General features: G+C 54.9%; 1 protein-coding gene across 18 annotated transcripts in view; it reads right to left on the bottom strand.

Annotated features, from left to right (window-relative positions):
• The window catches only part of DMTN (dematin actin binding protein), a 34,879-nt gene that overhangs the window by 5,876 nt on the left and 1,326 nt on the right, over positions 1 to 27,677 (bottom strand). For 2 of the 18 annotated variants that reach the window (XM_030937717.1, XM_030937712.1), the window contains exons 1-10: positions 23,005 to 23,801; positions 10,472 to 10,660; positions 10,206 to 10,280; positions 9,682 to 9,837; positions 8,320 to 8,364; positions 7,857 to 7,956; positions 7,444 to 7,500; positions 7,047 to 7,199; positions 5,135 to 5,259; positions 3,756 to 3,861 (exon numbers count right to left, since the gene is read on the bottom strand). In XM_030937717.1, coding sequence (XP_030793577.1) covers positions 3,756 to 3,861; positions 5,135 to 5,259; positions 7,047 to 7,199; positions 7,444 to 7,500; positions 7,857 to 7,956; positions 8,320 to 8,364; positions 9,682 to 9,837; positions 10,206 to 10,280; positions 10,472 to 10,489 — 835 coding nt within the window. In that variant the 5' untranslated portion in view covers positions 10,490 to 10,660; positions 23,005 to 23,801. Of the gene's footprint in view, positions 1 to 3,755; positions 3,862 to 5,134; positions 5,260 to 7,046; positions 7,200 to 7,443; positions 7,501 to 7,856; positions 7,957 to 8,319; positions 8,365 to 9,681; positions 9,838 to 10,205; positions 10,281 to 10,471; positions 10,661 to 20,055; positions 20,192 to 20,885; positions 21,204 to 23,004; positions 23,802 to 27,677 lie in introns of those variants that run through there. The other 16 variants (XM_030937714.1, XM_030937718.1, XM_030937719.1 and 13 more) reach the window with 14 other exon arrangements.

Raw genomic sequence — 27,677 nt, 5'->3', positions numbered from 1 at the left:
GCCAGGATAGTCTTGATCTCCTGACCTCGTGATCCGCCCGTCTCGGCCTCCCAAAGTGCTGGGATTACAGGCTTGAGCCACCGCGCCCGGCCGAGGCCTTAACTCTTTATTCCACATTCTCTAATAAACTTCTGTAGCTCTTCCCACCCACAGAGACAGCATCCCGAGAGCTCTGGGGAACACTCAGATGTCCTAACCACGTATTAACCTTGAGGTCCTTGAATTCCCCAGTTCCAGTGGTTTTCACCTCTGTTCCACGTGAGACAACCCTTTCAAAGGGTCACGCTCAGCATCTTGTCATCAGCCGAACCACAATGCCTAGAAACTGTAAGCTTGGACCATTCACTTTGTGGCTTTGGCTCAGCTCCACCCCCACCACCCAGCCCACCAACCTCATGGAGACCTCCAGTTTCTTCATTCCCCTCCTACCTCCTCCACCGCCCGCCTTCTCTCATTACCTTCTCAGCTTTGGCCTGTGGCTGGGCACAGTAATCACTTTTATCAGCTCCTCCACAGTGCAGCCTGGCCCCTCAGCACCTATCCTTACAAAACGCTAACCCAGGGTCAACCCAGCAGCTCCCATCCTGCCCCCGGCTGTGGACATACAGCCCACACAATGTAGATGAGCATCACTACAAAGGCCAAGCCTCGCACATTTCTCCTCCCCTCCACGGCAGTTCCAAACCCTCGCCATTCTCACCAAGTCTCACCCACTAATGCTCAGCAGACAACCTCAGCTTCTCATCTGGCCTGCCCCTGGATCCAAGTTCCCAATCCCCAGGGGAGGCCTTTCAAGGCCAGCCTCCCACACATTCCTGGGGCTCGATCTCAACCAGCCCTCAAACCAGCCCATATATATATATATATAAAATGAGAGACAGGGTCTCACTCTGTCACCCAGGCTGGATTGCAGTGACACGATCATAGCTCCCATCTCAGCCACCCAACTAGCTGAGACTACAGGCACACGCACCACTCCCAACTAATTTTTCTAGTTTTTGTAGAGACAGGGTCTCACTATGTTGCCGAGGCTGATCTCAAATTCCTGACTTGAAGCAATCCTCTCACCTCAGCCTTCCAAAGTGCTGGGATTACAGGCGTGAGCCCCGACTGGACCTCTAATGGAAGCCTTAGGCACCTTTCCCTTCTCTCTCTCTACAATCTCACTTTCTCCTCACTATTTTCCTGCCACATATAAGCAAGCTGAATACCCTCAAGCTCCCGACTCTGCCAGATGTGCCTCCCATCCACAGTGCTCTGCACGGGGCACTTCAAACCCCACATGTCCAAAACCAGTCTTTCATCTTGCCCTGAAACTCCGCCTCTCTTATTATCTCAGTTCCAAGTTGGTCATCACCTAGCACCCAAGACAAAAACCTCAACTCCTCTCTCTTGCACCTCCCACATCCAATCAGCCACTGGATTCAATCCAGAAGATTCAATTGTTTATATATTCTCAAATCCATTCCCTCTTCTCTGGACCCACATCTTTTTTTAGCCCTTATCCAGACTATTGGAGAGTGTGGTAGATTGTTTCCAAAGATGGCCTGTACCGTTGCCTCCCATCTTTCATGCTTTCTGCAATCAGACCTTGTGGTGCCTGTCATCAAGAATTAGATAGAGTCTTGGCTGGGCGCAGTGGCTCACGCCTGTAATCCCAGCACTTTGGGAGGCCGAGGTAGGAGGATTGCTTGAGCCCGGGAGTTCAACACCAGCCTGGGCAACATGATGAAAACCCATCTCTACTAAAAATACCAAAATTAGGCCAGATGTGCTCACGCCTGTAATCCCAACACTTTGGGAGGCCAAGGCGGGTGGATCGCCTGAGATCAGGAGTTTGAAAGCAGCCTGGCCAACATGGCGAAAACTCATCTCTACTAAAAATACAAAAATTAGCTGGGCATGGTGGTGTGTGCCTGTAGTCCCAGGTACTCGAGAGGCTGGGGCAGAAGAATTGCTTGAACCAGGGAGACGGTGGTTGCAGTGAGCCAAGATCACACCATTGCACTCCAGCCTGGGTGACAGTGAGACTCTGTCTCAAAAAAAAAAAAGAAAAAGAAAAAGAAAGAAAAAAAAAAATTAGCTGGGCATAGTGGCATGCACCTGTAGTCCCAGCTACTCAGAAGGCCAAGGCAGGAGGATCACTCAAGCCTAGAAAATAGAGATTGCAGTCAGCCAAGATGGTGCCACTGCACTCCAGCCTGGGCAACAAAGCGAGACTCTGCCAAAAAAAAGAAGAAAAAAAAAAGGAAGAAGAAGAAGAAGGAGGAGGAGGAGGAGGAAGAGAAGAAGGAGAAGGAGAGTCTAGCTCCCCTCCCCTTGAGTCTAGGTGGCCAGTGACTGGCTTTGGCAGCTACAATGCAGAAATGACACTATGTGGTTTCCTGTTAGGCTTTTGATTTTTTGAGATGGAGTCTCGCTCTGTCACCTAGGCTGGAGTGCAGTGGCTTGATCTCGGCTCACTGCAGCCTCCACCTCCCGGATTCAAGTGATTCTCCTGCCTCAGCCGCCTAAGTAGCTGGGATTATAGGCATGCGCCATCATGCCTGGCTAATTTTTGTATTTTTAGTAGAGATGGGGTTTCACCATGTTGGTCAGGCTGGTCTCGAACTCCTGACCTTGTTATCCGCCTGCCTCGGCCTCCCAAAGGGCTGGGATTATAGGCGTGAGCTACCATGCCGGGGCCCCTCTTAGGCTTTAAGGGTCTTCGCAGCTTCCATTCCTGGGTTTTCAGGTCTCTCCCTTTCCTCTCCAGTCGCCAAGCTCTGAGGAAGTCCAGGGTAGCGTGCTGGATAGTGGGCCACGGCATTCAAAGCTTGCTCCGCTCCCCATCTCTTGGCCTCACTGCCCACTGCCCCACAGTGTACTCTGTGCTCTGTAATTCCAGACTCCTGGAGGCTCAGCCAGCCAGAGGTTTCATGTTTCAGATTTCACTCCCACACCATTCCCAATGTCTGCCATGCCCTCTTCCACTCACTTTGTCTGGCTTGCTTGGAGTCTCAGCCTTCAAGACTCAGTTTAAGCTGGATATGGTGACTCACGCCTGTAATCCCAACAGTTTGGGAGGCCAAGGCGGGATGATTGCTTGAGTCCAGGAGTTCAAGCCCAGTCTGGGCAACATTGTGAGACTTTGTCGCTACAGAAGATTTTAAAAATTGGCCAGGCATAGTGGTGCACACGTGTAATCCCAGCTACTCAGAAGGCTGAAGTGGGAGGATTGCTTGAGCCTGAGAGGTGGCAGTTGCAGTGAGCTGAGACTGCACTACTGTATTCCAGCCTGGGCAATAGAGCAAGGCCCTGTCTCGATAAAACAAACAAGCAACAAACAGCAACGACAAAACCCCTCAGTTTAGCCTCCCAGACCCTGTTGCTGTGCTCCTAAAGCACCCTGCACACCTTGATCACAATACTGGCCACAATGCACCGATACCCCAGGTTCCATGACAGTTTCCCTGCTGACCGCAAGCTACCAGAGGACAAGACTAGATTTTTTCCCTGCTTATATGCCCAATGCCCAGCACATGGTAAACGCTCAACAAATGGTGGTTAATTAAACCAAACTTGCTGAATTCTGCTTTAGCCGATACTCTCATTTATCATCTGACACTGTTCCACGACTGGGAGTCTTGCTCCCAGGAGAGGAGCCATGCTTTGGGTCGGGAATTTCATCCTGTATGTGTCATAAGTCAACACACGCACAGAGTCAGGCCTCCATCTCTGGCCAGGTGACTCTGAGTCCCCTCCACAGCACTCACAGGTATGGAAGGGTGTCCGGTCAGGCAGGGAGCGGGTTTTCCTTCGGATTGGCAATGACTTTTCCATCTCTTCTTTCAAGATCATCTTTCCCAAGTTGGAAGTAACCTGAGGAGGGAGAAAGGAAGATGGAGCCAAGACGTAGACACTTGTTTCTTTCTTTTCTTTTTCTTTCTTTCTTTTTTTTTTTTTTTTTTTTGAGACAGGGTCTCACACTGTCACCCAGGCTGGAGTTCAGTGGCACAAACATGGCTCACTGTAGCCTTGACCTCCTGGGCTCAAGCAATCCAACCTCCTCAGCCTCTTCAGGAGCTGGGACCACAGGCATGCACCACCACACCCAGCTAGCTAATTGTTTTTTTGTAGAGATGGGGTTTCACCATGTTGCCCAGCCTGGTCTCAAAATCCCGGGCTCAAGTGATCCTCTTGCCTTGGCCTCCCAAAGTGTTGGGATTACAGGTGTGAGCCACTGTGCTGGGCCAATACTCGTTTCTTATCTCCAAAAGCTCCAGAGTTGGGCATGCCGCCGGCAGGACTGAGGACATTTCCCAAGTGGCTAGTTCGTGCTCTGGAGCTCACAGAGCCTCTCGTTCGTGACTGACACATGGCCACATTGGGTTTGGCCACCCTTGAGAGCCAGGAGTCCGAGCTGCTCGGTAGAACTCTACCACGGTGGCCTCCCTGTCCCTGTCCCAGGTCACCCTGCCCAGAGCCCAGGCCCATGTCACTGTTGATGGCTTTTCCATCGTTCTCCCTCCTCCCCTGGAGGCCCGTAGCCCATACTCTCCTTTTTGCTATTCCCATGGATCACTCAGGCTGCTAGCTCCCAGCTCTGGTGGGACCACCCTTTTCTGCGCTTTTGATCCTAATATCAAGTAGTGTCCTCCAGAAAGCAGCATAAAGTCGAGGTGTTCCTTTAAAAGCAAAAACCTGGGGTCTCAGCAAGAAGACGTTCCCCCACATGTTCCAGAAAGTGTGCTTTTTGGGTAGGAGCCCCTTCGACTGGCTACGGAGCCAGAATTTCTGTCCACAAAAAGACACAGGGTGGGCTGGGCACAGTGGCTCACACCTGCAACCCAAGCACTTTGGGAGGCCGAGGTGGGCAGATCACTTGAGGTCAGGAGTTCAAGACCAGCCTGGCCAACATGACAAAACCCTGTCTCTACTAAAAAAAAAAAAAAAAAAAAAAAAAAAAAAAATCAGCTGGGTGAGGTGGTGGCGCACCCGTAATCCCAGCTACTCAGGAGGTTGAGGCAGGAGAATCATTTGAACCCGGGAGCAGAGGTTGCAGTGACCTGAGATAATGCCACTGCATGCCAGCCTGGGCAACAGAATGAGATTCCTGCACATGGGTGGAGGGTGAGGGGTGGCGAGATGCTACCTTACTGAGTTCCTCTCTCTGACGCTCCCTGAGAGCCTTCATTTCCTCTCCGGAGTCGTCATCTTCCTCCTCCTCCTCTTCCTCTGCTCTCCTCCGAGACGCCTTCCGCTTCCTCCATTCTGTCTCTAGGAGACACAAGCAAAGGCAGGCAGGGAGTCACTCGCCGTGGGGTCAGTGTGCATTTACGTGGCGTAGCCTCTGTGCACTGCCCTGGGCTGGACCTTGATAAGACCACTACAAATTATTTTTTAAAAATAAAGTAGGGTGGGTAAGGTGACTCACGCCTGTAATCCCAACACATTGGGAGGCTGAAGTGGGAGGATCGCTTGAGCCCAGGAGTTTGAGAACAGCCTGGGTAATATAGTCTCTATAGAAATTTATTTTAAAAACTTAGCCTGGTGTGGTAGGGCATGCCTGTAGTCCCAGCTACTGGGGACACTGAAGTAGGTGGATTGCTTGAGACCAGTAATTCGAGGCTGCAGTGAACTGTGATGGCATCACTGCACTCCATCCTGGGCAACAGAGTGAGACCCTGTCTTAATAAATAAATAAATATTTAAAAATAAAAATAAAGTAAGGCCTGGTACAGTGGCTCACGCTTGTAATTCCAGCACTTTGGGAGGCCGAGGTGGGTGGATCATTTGAGGTCAGGAGTTCGAGACCAGCCTGGCCAACATGGTGAAACCCCGTCTCTATTAAAAATATAAAAAATAGCCAGGTGTGGTGGTGGGCACCTGTAATCCTAGCTACTTGGGAGGCTGAAACAGGAAAATCGCTCGAACTCAGGAGGTGGAAGTTGCAGTGAGCCGAGATGGTGCCACTGCACTCTAGCCTGGGCAACAGAGCAAGACTCCCTGTCTCAAAATTTAAAAATAGTCAGGCATGGAGGCTCATGCCTATAATCACAGCGGTTTGGGAGACGGAGGTGGGTGGATCACTTGAGGTCAGGAGTTCGAGACCAGCCTGGCCAACATGATGAAAACCTGTCCCCACTAAGAATACATAAAATTAGCCAGGTGTGGTGGTGCATGCCTGTAAACCCAGCTACTTGGGAGGCTGAGGCAGGAGAATTGCTTGACTCAGGAAGTGGCGGTTGCCGTGAGCCAAGATCGTGCCACTTCTCCAGCCTGGGTGACAGAGCGAGACTCCATCTCAAAAATAAAATAAAATAAAAATAAAGTAAAATAAGAGGAACATTTTCTCACCTTGCCATGAAGCTGGGTAGGCAACACACACACACACACACACTCACGACTGACATTCAGTGGGTGCAGTAACATGAATGGAACTGGAGGGCCATTGTCTTAAGTCAAACAAAAACACAGAAAGACAAAGACTGCATGTTCTCACTCATGAGTGGGAGCTAAATAGCGTGTATGCATGGATGTAGAGAGTGGGATGATGGACCATGGTGACTCGGAAGGGTGTGGGGGGTGGTGATGGGAAATTGCTTAATGGATACAACGTGCACTATTCAGATAATAATACCATAAAAACCCTGACTTCACCACTGTGCAATCCATGCAGGTAACCAATTACACTTGTACCCCATAAATGTATACAAATAAAAATTAAAATAAAATTCACTGGGGACCAAACCATCTACGATTTATCTTTCTCTTTCCCAGAGCTCCCATCACAGAGCCTGGGATGCAGAAGTTTGATACATGTCTGTTGAGTCACAAAATAAATGAATGGAAAGTAAATGAATAACCAGTAAAGAGGGTCACTTACATCAAGCGCTATGGGAACACAGAGAGTGGGTGAGCGACGAGCCTGGGGGCTCATGAAGGTGGGAAGAAGCCCACGAGGGCACCATAGGGCAGGGGTGGGAGTGGGTTCGGCAGGAGCAAAGGCGAGGGAGTGCAGGGGTTTCCCAGACCTCCCATTGCCCTCTCCCCATCTCTCCTACCCACGACAGCCAGAGACGGGGGGCATGGCCAGTAGTCAGTTTCGATTTTGGCTGGCTGGTTGGGGTCCGGGGGCTGGGCTGCAGGGAACTTGGATGACTCGATGATGAGATCCTCGATGAGGTGCTTGGTCTGAGGGCTGCCTCCCACGGACTCTGCAGACAAAGACCAGGGTCAGCCAGGTGTGCCCTGTCCAAGGCCAACTTGGCTACCCTCACCCCTCCCTCTTCACACCTGTGAGGTCTTGCAGGTAAAAGCAGTGTACACACTGAGCACGGGGCACACGTGCTGCTGTGATGTACTATCCTCCCGTCCCCCTCCAGCCAGCCCCTAGCCCCAGGGCACAGCCTCCCAGCAAGCAGCCAGAAGCGGGCTCTGGTGAGCCAGGGGCACCCTCACCTCTCTGCTTATAGATGGGTGGCTTCTTGTAGATGTTGGAATCTGGGCGGGAGGTCTCTGTGGGAGGAAGAAGAGATGAGGAGGAGGACATGCTGATGGCAGGGAGGCTGGGGCCAGGAGAATGGAGACGATGGACAAGGTGGGGAACTCACGGGCCCCTGTCAAGAGCCAAGACAGGGCTGGCATTCCTGGCACTGTCCCTCAGGGGTTTGGGAATTTTTACACTTTTCTGGCTGGGGGAGAGAGAAAAAGTGACAGGTCTCCCATCTTTGGGAGGGGTCCTGGCCTCCTGGGGTCTACTTAGGTCTGAGGTGAGCATATACTCCAGAGAGTGGGGGACTGAGCGTAAGGGCACTGGGGTTCCTGATGGAGAAAGTCTTAGGAAACAATGCGGTCATGCCGAGAAGACGTACCAGGGTGGTGGAAATGGGGCAGGCTGGTCCGGGGAGTTCCAGTGGTTCTGGGGGCTGAAGCCTGAGAGATGATTCCAGGCGACCGGCTGTCCGCCCAGACCTGCAGAGCAGAAGCGTGTGGCTCCAGGCCCCCCAACCCCCTCCAACCCACACATGCGCCCCCGTCAGCTCACACCACCCTTTCTATCCTCCCATCCTGGCAGGCTACATCCCTCCAAACCCAGGGCAATGTTGTGGCACAGTTCCAAGGACCTACTGATGGTGCCTGGCCCAGGGAGAAAGGATTGAATGAGGTCCTGGGTCCGACAGAATGATGGACACAGAGCTGGCCAGTGACAGCCGGGGGGCCACTGATTCAGGCACTCCCTGGGCTCTGCAGAGCTCAGTCTGATGTGTGAGGGGAGGGAGTCAGGATCCCCTTCAGGGCAGGGCAGGGCAAGTTGCAGGTGTGGGGCAGACTCACCTCTGGGGATGGTGGGGGGGATGTGGATTTGGGTGACAGCGAGCGCTGTGAATGGAGAGGGGGCTGGTCAGAGCTACAGGGGCAGATTCAGCCTCTTCCCTAGAACGCCAGAGAGGCCACCTCATCCCCCACCCAACGCAGTATACTTTCCTGGCCAGCTTCTGGGCCACCTCTGCTTTCTTGGATCCTTCCCACAGTTCCCTGCACAAAGTCCTCAGTCTTCCCACAGGAGGCACAGAGAAGCATGCAAGCCTTGCAGCAGTGCGCCTAGGGTCTGAGGGCCAACTCTTTTCATCCTTCCTCTCTTCTCCCCTCTTCTCCTCTCTCCCTCTCTCATCTTTATTTTTTTACTACTTCCTTTTTCCTTTTTCTTTCTTTCCTTGCCTTCCTCCCTCCCTTCCCTCTTTCCTTCCTCCCTCTCTCTCCACTTTCTTCTCTCTTCTCTCTTATTCTTTCTCCTCTTTCCCTTTCTCATCTTTCTTTCTTGTAGTCTCACTCTGTTGCCCAGCCTAGAATGAGTAGCTCTATCACAGCTCACTGCAGCCTCCCTTTCCCAGGCTCAAGGGGTCCTCCCACCTCAGCCTCCTGAGCAGCTGAAACTACAGGTGCACACCACCACGCCTTGCTAATTTTTGTAGAGATGGGGTCTCCCTGTGTTGCCCGGGCTGGTCTCAAACTCCTGGCCTCAAGTGACTCTCCCACCTTGACCTCCAAAAGTGCTGGGATTATAGGTGTGAGCCACTGTGCCTAGCCTGAGAACCAGTTGAGAAACAGTTGGTCCTGTCCTTAGAGCCTCAAAACAAATAGAAGCGACAAGACCAAGAAGCATCCAAGGATGAGGTCGGGGTTCATCATGCAGGTACTGAAGTCACCCCATGGTCTAGCCCTCTGTAACTGGTCAGCCACAACACTACCCTGTCTTGAAGGCAGTTGATGAGTACCTGCCTTGCACTTTCTCCTGCACCTTGACTACCTTGTGTATGGATGGGCAGAGAGGTCACCTCTATTTTACAGGAGGGTAAACTGAGGCCACAACATCACACAGGTCCCTCCACTAGACTTTCAGCCCCCACACTCAGTGCTTCCAAACTGTTTCCACAGATCTTGCTCTTTGTGCCTCCTATGTGCTGCTGCCATCCAAATTGTCCACCCCTCTACATCTGAGCGACACGCCAGCCCAGAGCCCATTCTGCCTGCTCTCTTGAACACTGGATGGACTGACTGGCTGATTCCTGCGCACAGTTCCCTCTCTTGTTTTGCCGAGGCAGACCTCCAGGAAACGAAGCACGGGAGGGATCAGTCCCCACCCAGTGTGGCTGGGGGGGCCTCCCCCCAAGTCCTGCCCAAGAGGAGCCCCCTCACCTCCCGGCTGCGGGGCAGCTCCACGTGTTCCAGGAGGGAATAAGTGAAGTGGGGCTCATAGATCATGAGGTCGGGCCGCTCGATGTCCAGGATGGCCTTGTCCTTGGGGATGGCAGCCAGGTCCTTGTAGCCCAGCACTTGATTGTCCATCTTGGCCTGAAGGGAAAGGTGCGCGTGAAACGGCTGTGCTGAAAGCCTCGCCTAGGACACTGGCCTGGCTTGCTAGACTTATTTTAATTACTAAGAAAACATACTGCCGTTGCAGACGTTAACAATTCTATTATTTTAAGAAATTAGTCACCTTAAAACATGATAGTCCTTTGCCTAGCACTTCAGGTGTAACGAGGCCAGACCAGTGGAAGGGGTATATGTGTGCTTCTCTGGGTTTCTGGGTTCTCTCTGCCCACCAGCACCGGCGGGACCACCACTGGGGAGGCTCCGCGGGAAGCTCCCCTAGCAGCCAGGGGTCTTCCCCCCTCCCCGCTCCCAGCCAGGAGGTGCTGGTGGCCGAGAGGGGTACTCACCACAATGCTGGAGGGAGAGCCAGGCACACTGGAATCTCGGGAGGGGCTCACGCTCCCGGGGGAGGTAAGTGGTTGCTGGGGAGAGCGAGAAGGCGGGCGGGTGGGCACTTGCGTGTGTGCGGGAGCGGGGCGGGGGCGGCCCTAGGCCTGGGGGACCCGGGGCGCTGCGCAGCGCTGCACGGCTGGTGGCCACCAGGTGGCGCCCTGGACTCCCGAGCGGCCCCCACCCGCCCTCGGCGCCCCCGGCCCGGGGTGGCGCCGCGCACCTTCTGCAGCCGTTCCATGCAGCACGGAGCTCGCCGGCCAGGTCACTCGCAGAGCCCTGTGCGCGAGGGGAGAGGATAGCGTGTCAGGCTCCGCGCGGCTGCTGGGCGCTGCGCGCTCGGGGCCGCGAAAGCAGCCGGCGCGTCCCCCCGGGCTGGCGCGTCCTCATCCCTCGGCGGTGACTCTCCAGGCTGCGGGGAGAAGGGAGGGAGGCCGCGCCGGGGCGGCGTTAGGCTGCGGGACCTCCGCGGTCGGCAGCTCTCCAGGCAGCCGGGCCCCGTGCGGCTCAGGCTTCCCATCCGCTCAGCCCCGGAGAACGCGCGCGTGGACGGGAGGCGACCGAGGGACGGGCTGCGCTTGATTTTGAGCCATTGTTCTCTGGTTCCAAAGGAAATGACGGCAGCGGTCAGCCTGCTGCCCGGGCGGAGGCCTCCACGGCCTGGCTCCGCCGCACCTGCCCTCCCCGCCCTGACCCGGCCTGCGGCCCCGGCTCAGGCTCTTCCCTCCCGGCCGCTGATCCCACTCCCGCTCGGGACACTGTCCCCGCCGCCACCTCCCGGCGCTCGCCCAGGAAGGGTTAACAGAGAGGGTTCCATGAGCAGCCCGGTTTCAGCATCCCTCATCCAAAACCTGACATCCGCACTCCGAAACTTTGAGTGCCTACCATGACGCACAAGTGGAAATTCCACACGTCAGAACTTCATACAAACTTTGTTTCATGGACAAAATTGTTTTTAAAACACTGCATAGATCGAGCATAAGTGGCTCACGCCAGCAATCCCAGCACTTTGCGGGGCTGAGGCAGGAGGATCGCTTGAACCCAGGCATTCCAGACCAGGCTGGACAACATAGCGAAACCCTGTCTTTACAAAGAAAATTAGCCAGGCGTGGTGCTGGATGCCTGTAGTCCCAGCTACTCGGAAGGCTGAGGTGGGAGAATCACTTGAGCCCAGGAGATGGAGGCTGCAGTGAGCCTAGATCGTACCACTGCACTCCAACCTGGGTGGCAAAGTAAGACCCTGCCTCGTTAAAAAAAAAAAAATAAAAAAATAAAAAAAAAAAAAAGTCTTGCTTTGTTGCCCAGGCTGGAGTGCAGTGGTGCCATCTCGGTTCACTGCAACCTCCGTCTCCCAGGTTCAAGCGATTCTCCCATCTCAGCCTCCGGAGTAGCTGGGACTACAGGTGTGTGCCACCACGCCTGGCTAATTTTTGTATTTTTGGTAGCGATGGGGTTTCACCATGTTGGTCAGGCTGGTCTTGAACTCCTGACCTCAAGTGATCCGCCTGCCTTGGCCTCCCAAAATGCTGGGATTACAGGTGTGAGCCACTGTGCCCAGCCCCACCTTCCTGCTTTTGACACTTTCCACTGCTTTGTCCACCTCTCTGCCTCCCAGGTGCCTCCAGCCTTCCAGGGCCATCCCAAAGCGGCTCCTCTGGGAGGCCTCCTGTACTAGTCTAGTCCTCATGGATCAACCCTTCTCTGAATTCCAGTGGGACTTAAAAACAGACCAATGTAGCTATGCACTTGATTACAGGAAACATGTTTTCTCCCTAACTAGACAGACTGCTAATTGCAGGAGGGTGAAAACAACAATAAGAGCTATGTGGGAGGCCAAGGAGAGAGGATGGCTTGAGGCCAGGAGTTCGAGGCCATCCTGGGCAACACAGGGAGACCTCGTCTCTAGCAAAAATTTAAAAATTAGCCAGATGTCGTGATGTGCACCTGTAGTTAGCTCAGCTACTCTGGAGGCTTGAGCCCAGGATGTGAAGGCTGCAGTGAGCTGTGATCACGCCACCGTATTCTAGCTTAGGTGGCAGAGCAAAGAGCTGTCATTTATTCAATGCTCACTATGCGCTAGGTACTTTGAGAAGCCCTTTACAAGGATTATTTTGTTTCATTGCCACAAAAGCCCTATAAGGTAGACCCATTTTCAGATAAGGAAATGGGCTCAGAGAGGTTAAAAATTTGTCCAGAGTCATGGAGTTGAAAATGACTGTGTCTTCAGCATGATTCACAGTGCCTACCTAGTACTCAGTATCAGTGAGAGTGAGGAAAGCTAGAATCTGCCAGATTTCTCAAGTCTGTTTGGATTTCTAGAACCATGGCATCTCCAAAACAACACTATAGTAGGCCGGGCGCGGTGGCTCACGCCTGTAATCCCAGCACTTTGGGAGGCCAAGGCGGGTGGATCACGAGGTCAGGAGAATGAGACCATCCTGGCTAACACAGTGAAATCCCATCTCACTAAAAATACAAAAAATTAGCCAGGCGTGGTGGCGGGCGCCTGTAGTCCCAGCTACTCGGGAGGCTGAGGCAGGAGAATGGTGTGAACCCGGGAGGCAGAGCTTGCAGTGAGCCGAGATCGTGCCACTGCACTCCAGCCTGGGCGACAGAGTGAGACTGCGTCTCAAAAAAAAAAAAAAAAAAAAAAGACTCTGGCCATCAGAGTCACACAAGGTGTTGGTGCGCATGGAAGGACTCCGTTCTGGAACTTTATACTCCTCTTGCCTTCTTAGTACTTGCTTTGTAATGCTTTTAATTAAGCAAAAAGAAGAATAAATTCTGGTACATACTTGAAGAGCTGTTAGCTCTCTCTCCTCTCTTATTTTTACTCTGTTTATAGCTAGTATCAAACTAGCTATGCACTTGGCTTAGCCCTAGGGGCAAATGCTTATCCATGCATGCATGCATCTGTCCATCCATCCATCCATCCATCCATCCATCCATCTCTCCATCCATCCCTGCAACCCTGCATCCATCCATCCATCCATCCATCCATCTCTCCATCCATCCCTGCAACCCTGCATCCATCCATCCATCCATCCATCCATCCATCCCTGCATCCATCCATCTCTCCATCCATCCATCCATCCATCCATCCCTGCATCCCTGCATCCATTCATCAATCCATCCATCCATCCATCTCTGAATCCATACATACATCCACTTAGTCATGTATTGTTTTATCCATCCATTCAACAAATACTTCCTGAACACCTATTCTGCAATGAACACAGAGCAGGACTCTGCAGTAAGTCTTATGGAGAACAGAAAGATGAGTCAGGGGAGCTAAGCTGCCTCTCCAGAAATAAGGCATGCATCTAGATAACTCCCATGCAAAGTAGAAAACTACATGTACCAGATAAGATAGTATAAAGCACTATGAAAAGTCACAGGAGAGATTCCTCCTGCAGGGATGTCAAGAGAGGGGAAAGGGTTTATTGGAGGAAGAGGTATTTGAGGTAGGCCTTGAAAGAAGCCCAGTTTGAGATCATGCAAAAATGGAAAAAGGGCCTCCTGACAGAGAAAGCAGCCTAAGGTGGGGACATGGGGATATACTGGGCCTGCCTGGGGAACAGCAAATACGGCTGGATTGGAGAGCTCATGAGGTTGAGATGCATTTGGGACAGGAGGTCGAGGCCAGATTGTGGAGGCCCTGAACCCAGCCTAGGGTTAGGTCGTAATCTGTTGGCAACAGAGGGGCACAGAAGGCTCAAAAACTTTGTTTAAGCAAAGAAGTGACACAATTCAAGCAGTGTTTTGGGAAAATGAATCTGGTGGCAGCCTGACAGCCAGACTGGACAGGCAGAGCTGATCCATGTCCACAGGGAGACCAGTCCGGAAGCTGCAGCAGTAGTTCAGCAGGGCACTGTGAAGATCTAGACTTGGACAGGAAGAAGAGAGGGCAAATTGGAGAAACCCTAGAGGCAGAATGTGCAAAGCAGGACTGGATCTGGGGCACCCATGGGGGAGGCTGCAAGTCCGAGAAACTGGGAGAAGGAGAAAGGAGGAAGTCTCTTTGACAGGTGAAGGTTGTGGTGGGTGCAGCAGGGGAACAGGTAGGAATGTCCAGGAGGAAAGGAACCTACAGAAGAGGACAGGCTGGAACCAGAGATGTGGGAGCCATTTGCCTAGAGGTCATAGTCTGAACACGAGATTGCCAAAGGAGAAAGAAGGTCAAAAACGGCATCCTGGGAACCTGGGGGACTGAAAAGAAATAGTCAGAGATGGCATAGTCAGAAAGAGAGAAGAAAACTAGATGGCAGCTCCCAGGGGCCAGGGAGTCTCTAGTGAGTCTTTGTGTTTTCAGCAAAGGGTCTGATACACAGTAAATGTGCAAAACATATAGAGAGAGAATGAGAGGGAGGGAGGGATAGAGGGAGAGTGAGAGAGTAGAACATCATGGAAGCCAAGTGTCACCGTGGAGAAGGTGAGGAGAAGTGCTTTTCTTCCAGCTTGAATGTCAGGGCCATAGTGGCCTCCTGGTTAGGGATTGGGGGGTGATGGGGGTGCTGGCCAGGTGGTACAGCCATGGTGAGTGGCCCTTCCAAGAAGTATGATAGAAGGGCAGGGTCATTTTGGAGGAGACAAGATTGGCCTAAGGCCTTTAATGTGTTTTTGCAGACAGCAGAGAGGGAACAGTAGACAGGAAAGACTGAGGCTGCAGGGGGCAGTGGGCACTAGGTGGGTGGAGCAAGATGGCAGCAGGAGGGAAGGGATCAAGTTCATGGCCCAGTACAAGACTGGCTTTGGGAAGAAAGGTTTCCTGGAAACAAAGATAAGCTGGGCAGTGGCTCACGCCTATAACCCCAACACTTCGGGATGCAGAGGTGAGAGAATCACTTGAGCCCAGGAATTCGACACCAGCATGGGCAACATAGAGAGACCCTATCTCTACAAAAGAATTTTTTTTATTAGTTGGGTGTCGTGAAGTACGCCTATAGTCCCAGCTACTTGGAGGCTGAGGCAGGAGGATGGGTTGAGCCCGGGAGGTCAAGGCTGCGGTGAGCTATGATCATGTCACTGTGCTCCCTGGAAAGGAGAGGACAGGGAAAGAAGCTGGGTAACAACCATACAGGCATTCCATTTTCCCAGCAAAAGTGAGAGATGGTGGCCAGGTGCAGAGGCTTATGCCTGTAATCCCAACACTTTGGGGGCCAAGGCAGGAGGATCGCTTGAGGCCAGGAGTTTGAGGTCAGCCTGGGAAATATAGTGAGCCCTGTCTTTATTTTTTTTAAAAATGAAGAATTATCGGGGCATGGTGGTTGCACATCTGTGGTCCCAGCTACTTGGGAGGCTGAGGCAGGAGGATCACTTGAGCCCAGGGGCTTGAGGCTGTAGTGGGCTATGATGACACCACTGCACTCCAGCCTGGGCAACAGAGTGAGACTCTGTCTCATAAAAAAAAAAAAAAAAAAAAAAGAGAGAGAGAGAGAATTAAGGTTCTCTGCAGATCTTACAAGTGAGTCAGAGGTTTGGAGGGGTCAATCTGAGGAGCCTGTGCAGCTACACACAGAGAGAGGCAGGAGGGAGACTGGATAACTTCAGTGTGTTCTGGAGCCTGGGGGAGGCCTTGGAATCTTCCTGGAGCACCAGCCAGGGGAGGGGTACAGAGTGTGACAGCAGCTATCTTGTCAGAGTGGTGGCTACTCAGAGAGGTGGGAGGTGAGTGGCCCAGGGTGAGCCATGTCTCAGGAGTATGTGGTCATCTATCCCCATACTCACATGTGCACAAATACCGTCCCAGGGGCACGGGCACTCAGAAGCATGATTTGAAATCCTGATGGTCACTGTCATATTAACAGCTTCTGTTTATAGAACGTCTATGTTACGACTGGCACTGTGCTGGGCAGTTCACATTTTTTCTTTCTTTTTCTTTTCTTTTCTTTTTTTTTTTTTTGAGACAGGGTTTCACTTTTTTACCAAGGCTGGAGCACAGTGGCATGATCATAGCTCACTGCAGCCTCGACCTCCCAGGCTCAATCCATTCTCCTGCCTCAGTCTCCCGAGTAGCTGGGACTACAGGAGTACTCCACAACACCCGAAAACAAAATTTTTTTTTTTTTGGTAGAGATGGGGGTCTCCCTATGTTGCCCAACCTGGTGTCAAATTCCTGGGCTCAAGTGATCCTCCCCACGAGGTCAGGAGATCCAGACCATCCTGGCTAACATGGTGAAACCCCGTCTCTACTAAAAGTACAAAAAATTAGCCGGGTGTGGTGGTGTGCGCCTGTAGTCCCAGCTACTCCGAAGGCTGAGGCAGGAGAATGGCGGGAACCCGGGAGGTGGAGCTTGCAGTGAGCCGAGATTGTGCCACTGCACTCCAGCCTGGGAGACAGAGCGAGACTCCGTCTCAAAAAAAAAAAAAAAAAAAAGGCCGGGCGCGGTGGCTCAAGCCTGTAATCCCAGCACTTTGGGAGGCCAAGACGGGCGGATCACGAGGTCAGGAGATCGAGACCATCCTGGCTAATACGGTGAAACCCTGTCTCTACTTAAAAATACAAAAAACTAGCCGGGCGACGAGGCGGGCGCCTGTAGTCCCAGCTACTGGGGAGGCTGAGGCAGGAGAATGGCGTAAACCCGGGAGGCGGAGCTTGCAGTGAGCTGAGATCGCGCCACTGCACTCCAGTCCGGGCGGCAGAGCGAGACTCCGCCTCAAAAAAAAAAAAAAAAAAAAAAAAAAAAAAAGTGATCCTCCCACCTCTGCCTCGGAAATGTTGGGATTATAGGTGTGAACCACTGCCCAGCCCATCTTTGTTTCCATTTAACCCTTACATTCCAATCCTGTGGGTTGGCTTGAACTGGCGAGTATCTCGAGTATCTCATTTGCACATGAAGAAGTTGAGACTTGAACAAGTCAAGTAGTTGGTCAAGGACACAGTACTGTGTGGAATCTAAGCTCAGGTCTGTCTGACTTCTAAAACCATTCACCAGGATACTGCCCAGGCAAAGCTGATGTCAGTTACTGAGCCCCTGGCCTCTCACCTCTGCTCTGTCCCCAATCCCTTCTTGCCCACAACCCCACTGCTGGGTCTTGTCCTTTAGCATCTGGGTCTGCTTCCTGGGGTCAGGCAGGGCCCTGCACCCTGGCGCCACCCCCTGCCATTTGCTAGAGAGCATGTTGGTTGATAAATTATTTCCACAGAGGCAGAAATTTGGTCCTACCCCTTGGGGGACGTTTGCATGTAAACATGGGCCTAGCCTTAAGGCATAAAGTTTTTGCTGGTTAAATTTTAAGCTGTCAGAAGGCCAGCAGGGAAAATGTTTGGGGGTGGAGAAGAGTGTGTGTATATGTGTGTGTGCGTGCATGTGTGTGTGTGTGTGGGAGAGGGAGAGAGAGGGAGAGAGAGAGAGAGAGAGAGAGAGAGAGAGAGAGAGAGAGAGAGAGAGAGAGAGAGTTTCCTCAGCTTCTCTCAAATCACACCCTGCCTACTCCACCCACAAGCAGCCCCTTCCGTCAAAGCTCATTTCTCCCAGGTCAGTGCTGGCTCACTCTACCTCGTCCCATCCAGACCCCTTTCCCATCCATGCACCCCGCCTGCCTGTGCAGGCGCCCGCAAGGTCCCAGCGACCTCCGTGCACAAAGAGCTAGAAAGGGCGAGCTGCAGCAGGAAGAGGGGAGGGATGGAGGAAGAGAGAGCACCACAGAGGAAGGCAGGTCCAGGTGACGGAAGGGACAGCTCAGCTGCCCCTGGCCCTGGTCGGACGCCAGCCGGCTGCTCGCCCTCCATCTCAGCCCCACCCTCCCCCAGCTGTGTGTCCCTGCCTTATCTGAGCCGCCAGCCCAGCCCCACCTCACCCACCACCCTCTCCTCTCCACAGCTCCCCAGGATGTGGGTGATAAGACCCGCCCATTGGGCCTTCTGAGTTTGTGCCCACCCATCCTGGCGGGCTCTTCTTCCAGGCAGAAACTGATCCAGACCGTGGCTCCCCTGGGCTTTTAGAAATGAAACCTCCGCAGGCAGAATGGCAGCTTCGGGGTGGGGGGCCCCTGGTCTAGCTGTGCTCCTGTCTCCAGCCAACCACTACCTGCTTGGTGCCAGCCCCTGTACTCGGGACTTTCATACATCCTTTCTAAACCTCACACAAAACAACGTTCTCCTCATTTAGAGATGAACAAAAATGAGGCTGAAAGGTGAACTTGCCGAAGGCCACCCAAATAGAAGCCAAGCCAGAATTCCTACCAGGGCCTGCCTGAGGCCAAAGCCAAGTGCTCTTTTCAATGAGTACCAGAGATCCCACTTCAATCAAAATGTGGGACTTGGGGGTCCCACGTGCTAACCTTAGACAGTGGAGCCACCCAGAGTCCTGCTCACTGATGGCATCTGTAGAAGAGCAGCTGGGAGTCTGGGGGCCTCTGGCTCTGGGCCACACAGGCCGCAGAGTCCAGCCAGGCTGGAGGCCAGCCGGTGCAGACAGTAAACGAATTATGAAATGAGGCAAGTCATCCAAGCGGGCTGGCATCTGGTGGGCAGGGAACTTTGCCCCGCTTCGCCTTCTCCTGTTCTGTTCACAGTGACTGCCTGGCCCTCTCTCCCTTTCTTCCTCCTGTCTTTCTGCTTTCTCTTCTGGTCCCTTTTCTTTGCTTTCTTCATCTTTTCTCCCTCCCTCCCTCTTTCCCTTTCACCCTCTCCCCCACCCGGCCCCACCCCCGCAGTTACTGTGGCAACAATTCAATGCCAGAAATAAAGGCAGGATCCAGCTAGGTCACCAGTTCCCAAAACAGCATCCCGGGTGGGGAGGGGCAGGGAGGGTGGAGCAGTGCAGCGCGGCAGGGCAGGGGCCAGGCGCTCCCATGGGTGCTGTGCATGTGTGTGATGTGGGTGGGGCAGGGCACCTTGCTCCCCCCTCCCCTCACTGGAAAAGGACACCAGGAGGCTGAGGCCTGCTCTGGGCCAGTGGCTCATCAGAGGTGTCCCTTACTTAGGCCAAGCCTGAACTCTGAGTCTGTCCTAAGGCTGGCAGAGCCTGGGGACTCCCTCCTCTTCTCCCAGTTTCTCCCTCTCCCCTACTCCAATGTTTTTTACCCTTGTGTCTGCTGGGATGAAGGTTCCCCTAACCAAGCACTAAAGGGCACCTCTCACACTCAGATAAAGGACCAGGCCTGGGTGGGTGGGGAGCCCAGAGTCCCCCTGCTCAAGGCCTGCCCTCCCCTGTTCTCTTGATAACAACAAAACCCGGCCCAGATGCCCCCTCCTACCTCTCTGGCCCACCCAGAGACGCATCTGTGCAGCCATCTTCTCCTAGGTCTCTCTCTGGCTTGGTTTCTACGTTCCCTCTCCACTCTCCCTCTGAAGAGACCCCACTTTCTGCTTTCTGCATCCTGCAGCCCCTCAGGCTGACTGCTCCCCCTCCATTTATAGCTGGTCCTGTTGTACAAGCGGGACTGGCAGAGCTGGGGGAGATGCAGCCTCAATTCAGCTTTCTGGCTCCTGGGGCCTCCCTGTTCCAGTCCCCCCAACACCCAGGAGCTCTAGAAGAGGGATTCTGCATACATCCACCCACGGGTGGACAACTTCACCCAGGAGTCTGACACTTGACCACGGAGAGGCCAGCAGCACGACACAAGATGGACAGGTGGGCACAGGCAGAAGCACCTGCGTTGAAACTGTTGCAGGACTCATGCACGTGGGGAGACTCCAAAGCCCTGCGTGGCAGCTCACGCCCCCACCCTCCCATCGAGGCCCCCTCACAGTGACACATGGTGCTGCCAACACCCGCTCGCACCCACCCACTGGTCCTCTCCCTGGCATCCATCCCAGACTTGTGCACGTGTGCAGCAACACACACAGAGCCCTCCACTTACCCAGCTCCGGAGGCCCTCCCTGGGCTCCCCATTCCCAGAGCCCAACTGCCTTCCTTGTCTTGGACCTGTCCCTGCTCCCCTGACTCTCACAACCCGGCAACCGGTCCCTGGAAGGGACACACCGGGTGTGTCTGCCCAAGATAGGGGGCTGGGCCTACTGGGCCCTGAGGGACAGAGCTAGGGAGGGGAGCCCCAGAACCCTGTGGGGGCTGCATGTCTGCTCAGCCCTGGCCCCTTCAAGCATCCCAGCGGTGGGCACAGGGGGAGAACTGGGCCTGGGCCTGCAGCTGTGCCCTGCCACAGCCTCACTCTTCACTCAGCCCCACCCCAGCCTGGCCAGTCACTGGCTGGGAGCAGGCTCTCCTCCCACTCCCCCTAAAAAGCAGGCTCCAGATAAACAGCCTCAGGCCCCTAAATGTACTGCTCCAACCCCCAGAGCATGTGGAGTGGTTGCGGGGAGGCCAGCAGGCCAGTATTCAGCAGATAGGGAATGCTCCCCTGCCCACCCCGTGCCCCCACAGTCCATCCCTTCCACTGCTGGCCTGCTCAGCTAGGTGGGCCAGGCAGAGATGCTAACCAAGAGGGGATTAGGCTGGGAGCAGTTCTCATCCTTGGGATGAGGACACCCCAGGCCCTCTTCCCGAAATCAGAAGAAGGTTCCATTAGTCAGGCCCAGCTAGTCCCAGGGGCCGGCCCATCCTCCCACTGAACAGGGACCACCGTGGGCTCCCCCCAGATACCCTGCCGCCACCCAAAGCCTGGCTCACCAGCAAGCGCTGTGGCCCACAGTGCCCACAGAGGGGGGAAGAGGCGGAGACCCTGCCACCTACCTCTTCCCAGACAGTGTGGACCAGACGCTCTGAGGCCACAGAGGCCCGAGAGGCGTAGGCCAGATCCAAGGGCTGCCACTTCCCCCAGGAGCCTAGGTAATAGGCGTCTCTTCCAGGAACCCAGCCGCGCTTCCCCGGAGCACAAATAACAGGAAAAAAGCTGGCTTGGGGTGGGTGGGTGGGGTGGGAGCTGGCAAAGGAGGGGAGCTGGTCTCGGCTGAGCAGTCTGATCTCCCCTCTGGGCCCCCACCCCCCTTGCCCCCACCCTGCTTCTCTGCAAGCCACGACTGCCTGGATCCCCCGGTGCTGGGGAGTCCTTGTCTGGGGGCGGGCGGGCAGGCTGCCGGCTCCCCTACGCCCTCCCCGCGCCCTCCCCACCTCCAGCTGATAGCGTGTGGCTGGCAAGGGTGTGTGTGTGTGGATGTGCGCGCTCTTCCACCAACGCTGCAGCTCAATCCATTTCAAACAAGAGGAGCATTAACCCAGCGTCATGACGAAGCAGAATCAGCCAGCACTGTCCTCTCCCTTTCCCACACCCCAGTCTGCAGTACTCACACTCACACACACCTACATGCACCCAGAGCCCCTCAGCCTCCTCCTAAACAGCCAGAGTTCAAGTTGCTGTGGGTGGTGGGTGGGGGGAGGGGGCTACTGATGACCCAGGGGGACAATGCCTGGTTTCTCCAGGCACCTGCACTTCCTACCCTATTTATGACCACCCCACCATCTGACAGCAGCAACTGAGGCTTCTGGGGCCCAGCCTCTCGAGGTGGGGGTGCAGGCACAGGCCAGAATTGGTTACCCAAGGATGAGCTCTTTCCTGGGAGGGCAGAATGGAAGGATGCAACCAGGTCCTCAGTACTGAGACGTGGGCTGGCCCCTTGATAACCTGAATCCCCTGGGAACTCTAATGGGATGCAGCAGAGAGAGAGGACTCCATCTCTCCCTAGGGCAGCTTCATGAAAAAGGAGCTTCCTGCCCGGTAACCCCTGGGTCCCAGCACAGAATTTACAGGCATGTGCCTTCCCTGTCTCTAGCAAAGCCTCAACCATCCCAGGAGCCTGTCATTGGCCTTTCGGGCCCCCTGGGCAGGACAGGGAAGGGCAACAAGCCTTGCCCTCGACCCTCGCCCTGGCCCCAGCGTCCTCTCCACCTCCACACCGCAGACTTGCCTACCTAGGCAGCCCTCACCGTTGCCCTGGCAACCCTGCCCACACCCGGTCAGCTGATGGTATCAGCTGTTGTTGGGGAAATCTAGAATCTGGGGAAGGGGCTCTGGGGTGTCTGAATGGAGAAGCACAGGGGGAGGGGCTTGAGGGAAGAGGCCAGGAGGGGACAGAATGTATCTGGCTGGTGGGGACAGAGAGGACAGTAACCTGAGGGATGGGCTTCAGAGAGAAGGGAGGAAGGAGGGAGGCAGGTGGCTGAGAAAGGAGACAGAACACAGGCTGAGCTGTTGTAGCCGGGTGGGGGTGGCTGTGAAGGTATAGAGAAAACCTGGGGGTGGGGGATGAAGCATGGGATCCATGGAACTGCAAGAAAAAGGCCAGGAGAGTGATGTGGGAGGGGGCATACCTTTAATGTGGCAGGAAGGGGCACAGCCTTGGAGGAGGAGCCACCCCGGCCATTGCTCCACAACCAGCCCGGCCTCAGCCCAGCCTCTCGGCTTTCTGTACCTTCAACCCCACCCTTACTTCCCTGTAATCAGGGGCTGAGAGGGAGAGAGGAAGCCCCAGCCCCGCTCCAGCCCTAGATGATCTCTCGGTCCCTCCAGCTGACCAGGTACCGGGGGCTTTGACACCTCAGCCCTTTAGGATTCCTGATCCCTGCCGCACCGACCTGGGTTCCTCCCCTGCCAATGCCCCTCCCCCACCAGGCCACACCCCAGGAGAGCTGTCTTCTGGTGCAAGGGTCCCCAGAGGTAGAGCTGGAGTGAGCTGATGCCAGGAAGGACACTGTGGCCAGGGGCCTGGAACGAGGTGGGTGATGAGGAATGTGTAGGACCGCTTGGCCTGGGAGGAGGGGTGCCTCCTCCTATCGAAACCAGCGTATGTAGGGCCGAGTCGGGGGAGTCAAGGGGAAATGGGGGAGGGGAAAAGGAGGGGAGGGTGCTCGGTACCTTCAAGGGCCCAGGGCGTGGGGCAGGAGCGCAGCAGCCTCCTCGGTGACATACACCTCCATCCCTCAGCGCATCTCCTCTCCGCCTCCCGTTGCCAAGACAACCTGCCGGCAGCTCAGGCCTGGCTCAGCTGCGGCGGCAGGGAGGGGGGAGGAGGAAGCTGTGGCTCCCGCTGCCTCTTCCTCAGAGATGGAGGGAGGAGGCCTGAGGGTGTGTCCTCAGTGCTGGCACTGGGGGTTAGGGGACAGCTTCAGGAGCTAGGGTGCCCAGTGAACCCCACCAAGTGCCCCATCCCCCCACTTCCCTCCATAAGGCTCTAGAATTGGCTCTAGGGGTGACCTCAGGAGAACCCTAATTCAGGGCCGGAGAGCAGGCCAGTCTTGAAGAGTGTGCAGCACTGCGGAGAGTCACTACTCCAGGAAGCCCAGTGTGGAGCCCGGGACAGTGACAGACAGCAAGGCAGGGACAGTCCTTGTGGTGAAGGGCCAGGGGGGTTGCTCCAGCAGGGTGCAGAGGCCCCTGGGCGCTGGCTGCACTGGGCACTCGGCTGCGGGCCCCACACCTCTGCCGTCTCTACGTGAGCACCTTCACCTGGTCCCAAACCCTCTCTCATTCCACTGAGAAAAGTCAGGGCACGGGACAGCTCTCTTCCAATCCCTCAAGGCCCCATTCCCACTGTCCCCCACCACGCCCGAGTCTTACATTCTATCGGAATGTCCCTCCACGGGTGGGGCGGGCGGGCCACCTTGGGCAGGAAGAGTGATCAGCCCAGCCAGGCCTGGACCCAAGGGGATTGCAGAGTGAGAGCTCCCTCTGTCGACCTGAGGAGTGGTAGCTGCCAAGGTCATTTTGCTGCCAGGGATTTGGGCTGTGTGTGTGTGTGTGTGTGTATTGGTGGTGGGCCTTCAGAGGGGAGGCAAGGGGACCCTTCTCACCCATGCCATCCTCTGCCCCCACCTCATCACTGTCCTTGTCCCATGGAAATACTCACTCTGCCTCCAGCCTCCTCCCCCTGAGAAGGCCTCTGACCCCTCAAGGCCGGCTGAACTGAACTCCCCCATGGCTTGTCTGAAAGGGGAGGTTCTCCCCTTGAAAGCTGGCAACACTGAACAACAGGTGCCTGTTGGCTCAGGCCCCAGGCAGGTGGGTTTCTTCAGCTCTGCTCCATACCCAGCAGGCAGGCGGTGGCTGCCAGGGCTCTCGTACCTTTGGAAGTTCAGGAGTTCTCAAGACCTTGAGAATGGGCGCTGGTGTCCACAACACGGGGCCAGGGTTCCTGTGTCTCTCAGGCAGGGGGGTCCCAGGCCCCCTGACGCCCCATTCTTGGCTCCTTTCCCCACAAGGTCACTGGTACCAGATGTCCTGGGCGGACTCCGGCCCTGCTGCCTCCTCCCTCCCCCAGGCCCTCTCGATAGGCTTCTCTGTCCACGTCTGGTCTGTCTCACTCCAGTGCCCCCTGGCCCCACCCCACACACCAACATGCTGGGCGGGGGAGCTATGTAAATATTAACTTCTGGAGAGGTAGAGCCAGGGCACCTGGATACTCAGGGAGGAGGGAAAGGGTGACAGAGACCGGAAGAAAAAGAAGGATGAGGGCCCCAAAGTCACCATTCTCATCAGAGATTGGGAGCCATGTGCCCCCGCCTCCGGGCATTAGACTCTGCTGCCCGGACCCCCGAGCCTCCACTCCTGCAGCATGCTGCCACCAGACCACTGCATCGGGCCCCCGCAAAGCCCCTCACCATCTCCTCCCTGCCACAGCATAAGGACCAAACTCTTCATCACTTGATCCAATCACTTCCTGCCACTTCTCTACACAAATTTCAGCTCCAGCCAGGTAGACAGACTGTTCCCCTTCCCTGGAGCACACCTCCCATTTTCCCGCCTTGATTCTCATGCCCGTTTTTCCTCTCATCGTTTTCTGCTCTGTGCATATTTTCTGCACTGAAATCATGCAAACCCCAGGCCTTCCACAAAGCCCCCGCAAGCACCCCGGCCTGTGCTCTTTCCTGCCCCAGAACCCACGATGCATGGGCAGGGGAGGGAGTGGAGAACCTTGCATGCAAAGTGTGGAAGCCAGGTAGAATCTAGAGTGCAGTGCTCACTAGCTGGGAGACCGTGAATGGCCTGGCATCTCTGAGTGTGAACTCATCCACATGTGCTACATGGGAACATCTTACCGCCCTAAAGAAGGAGTGCAAGCAAATGTGCCCTGACTGTGGCCTAGTACATCTCCTGAGCTCGGTACATATTAGTTTCCTTATTTCCAATAATTCTTGTCTCCCCTTTACGTCTTTGGGGACGTACGAAAAACAAACAAAAAAATAGTTGCTTTGTTATGTCATCTGTAAAAGAGGGATTTCCAAAAGTCCCATCAAAGAACAAATAACTGCCTTTTTATGGGTTTATCCCTCCAATTAAATTTCAAGTGCCTTGAGAGCTCTATCTTGTCTATCTTTTTTATTAACGGAAGGATTAGCCCAGGGCTTGAATGTTGTGGCAGAAAAATAAACACTGGGACTAACTGCTTAAGCCCCGGCCCCACCCATGTCTGCCAAAGAAGGTGGGAGAAGGCAGGATTCTGGCCTCCCTCCTGCCTCCGCCTAGAGCCACGGTGGGGTGTTGGGATAATGACTTCTTTCTGGAGCTTCAGGTGGTGTATTTCCTCAATAAATATTTACCCTGTGAACATACTGTGCTGGGCAGTCAGGAAGGAAAAGATGGACTATTTCTACATCTGGGGCACTTGCTATTTAGTGGAATCATGACAAGTACATACATCATGACAGTTCTGGACTAGCTGTGACATGTACCATAAGGCAAGGGCAAGTGAATGGCTGGCAAGACCAGTGGCAGTGGAGACAGTTGCTCCTCCCCGGGTAGAACCGAGAGCCTATGGAGCAGAGGAGGAGCCTGCGGTCTGGGGGTGTGTGTGTGTGTGTGTGTGCGCGTGTGTGCTAGAGCAGGACACGACAGGTGGCAGGAACCCTTCGAATGAGGACGGGGACATGCTTGCTTGATAGAGTTGCAGTTTTCCAACATTCTTAAATGGTAGTTGTGGGGCTAGGGCCGAATGGGGAGACTGGACAGGGCTGGACAGGAGTCTTAAAGATGACGCTAAGGAGTTTGGCCGGGATAGTGTGGCCTGGGGAGAGCTGTGGTTGTGGTAGGGAAAGTAAGTGGAGCAAACTCGGATGTACTGGAGTAGAGGGCAATGTTGGGCGGCACAGAGATGATGTAGGGAGCTAGCGGAGATTTAGACAGATCCCAGTGAGGTCTGGCCATGGTGCAGAGCCCCAGAGTTTGGGGGAGAGCAGTCACGCGCAAGGAGGGCAAGGAGGCGGTGGCTGAGATGCTGAGGTTGCTCAGAGAGGCAGCTGGCAGATGGAGAGCAGAGCGGAGGGAATCTTGGGGAAGGGTCCTCTGTGAGGAGCTGGGAAAGAGAAGCCAGGCAGGACAGCCAAGGGCAGGCCGAAGGGGGTGGGGTTTGGCTTGAGGAGAAACGGTTCTTTACCATGGCAAGTGCTTGACACTGAAGACACTGAGGACTGAGGCAAGGCTTTTGGCTTGGTCCCTGGAAAGTCACTGTCTCAGCGTCAGAGGGACAGGGTTGAATAGACTGATGTAAGTGGAACCAGTTTGTGTGGCCTAAAGAATGAGTGAATGTCCCCCTCTGATGACCTGCTTGGCTCCCCTCTGCCTCATCCGGCTGTTTGGAGGACGGGACGGAGAAAGGGGAGGTCAATTTGTGAGCCATTCTTAGTGAGAGTTCTTGGTAATCCCAAACTGGCGTGAGATTTGAGGCACTGGTGGCCGCTGGTCACATACTCCCCTAAAGGGGTTCATGTTTCCCCAACAGCAAGGGGCTATTAGCAATTAGCCCCCTGTGGCTACTCCATGCTCACACCTGCATAGACCCAGGCACTCAGAGGCAAGCAGGGTTGCTGAAGCCAGGTGTGGTCTGAGGACCTGGGGGAAGTCCTCCTTCCTTCCCACCGCCTAGATGTGCATGTTCAAATAGTCCATTTGAAGTGCCATCATTAGGGATCTATTCTTTTGGCTTCTTCCTTTTAGCATCTTTGAAGTCACCACTAGTTCAGGGGGAATGAGCTGAACAGACTTCCAGAGCCTGAAGAGCCACCTGGGGCATGGCAGCGCCTGGACACTGGGCAGAGGCGCCGAGAGGTGTGGTGAGGAGAAGGCTCAGAGTCCAGCCAGGGACCCAGGGACCCAGCGACCCAGGGGGAGAGCAGGCGCTGGACACCTCGGGGATGGGGTGGGATGAGGGCACCCCCTGGGACAGCACAGGCCTCCGGAGTGGCCCTCCCTCTCCCTTCTCTGTCCCTCCCTGCCAGGTCTCACCTCAAAAAGCAAGAAAGAAAACAGTGAAGGCTTTCTGGAGCCAGCCCCCAGAGGCCTGTCGGTGCTGGGGAGGTCAAAGAGAGGGAGGGAGGGGCCGGAGAAAGGCCGAGAAGAAAGCAGAGTCAAGACAAAGGGCTCCGTCCACCTTTGAAGCCGTCTCTAACCCGAGCGAGGGAGGGGCGGGGGTGGGCCGGAGACCCCGGCTAGCGGGGAGGCAGTCTAGTTTTAAAGAATGTCTCAAATTCCTGCGGAAATCAGAGGGATTGTAAGAGGCCCCCTCCCCAACACACCTCCTTCCCAGCCTCCTCCCC

Source organism: Rhinopithecus roxellana, chromosome 9 (genome assembly GCF_007565055.1).
Source record: "Rhinopithecus roxellana isolate Shanxi Qingling chromosome 9, ASM756505v1, whole genome shotgun sequence".
Lineage (NCBI taxonomy): Eukaryota > Metazoa > Chordata > Mammalia > Primates > Cercopithecidae > Rhinopithecus > Rhinopithecus roxellana.
This window is presented reverse-complemented; position numbering and strand designations above follow the sequence as displayed.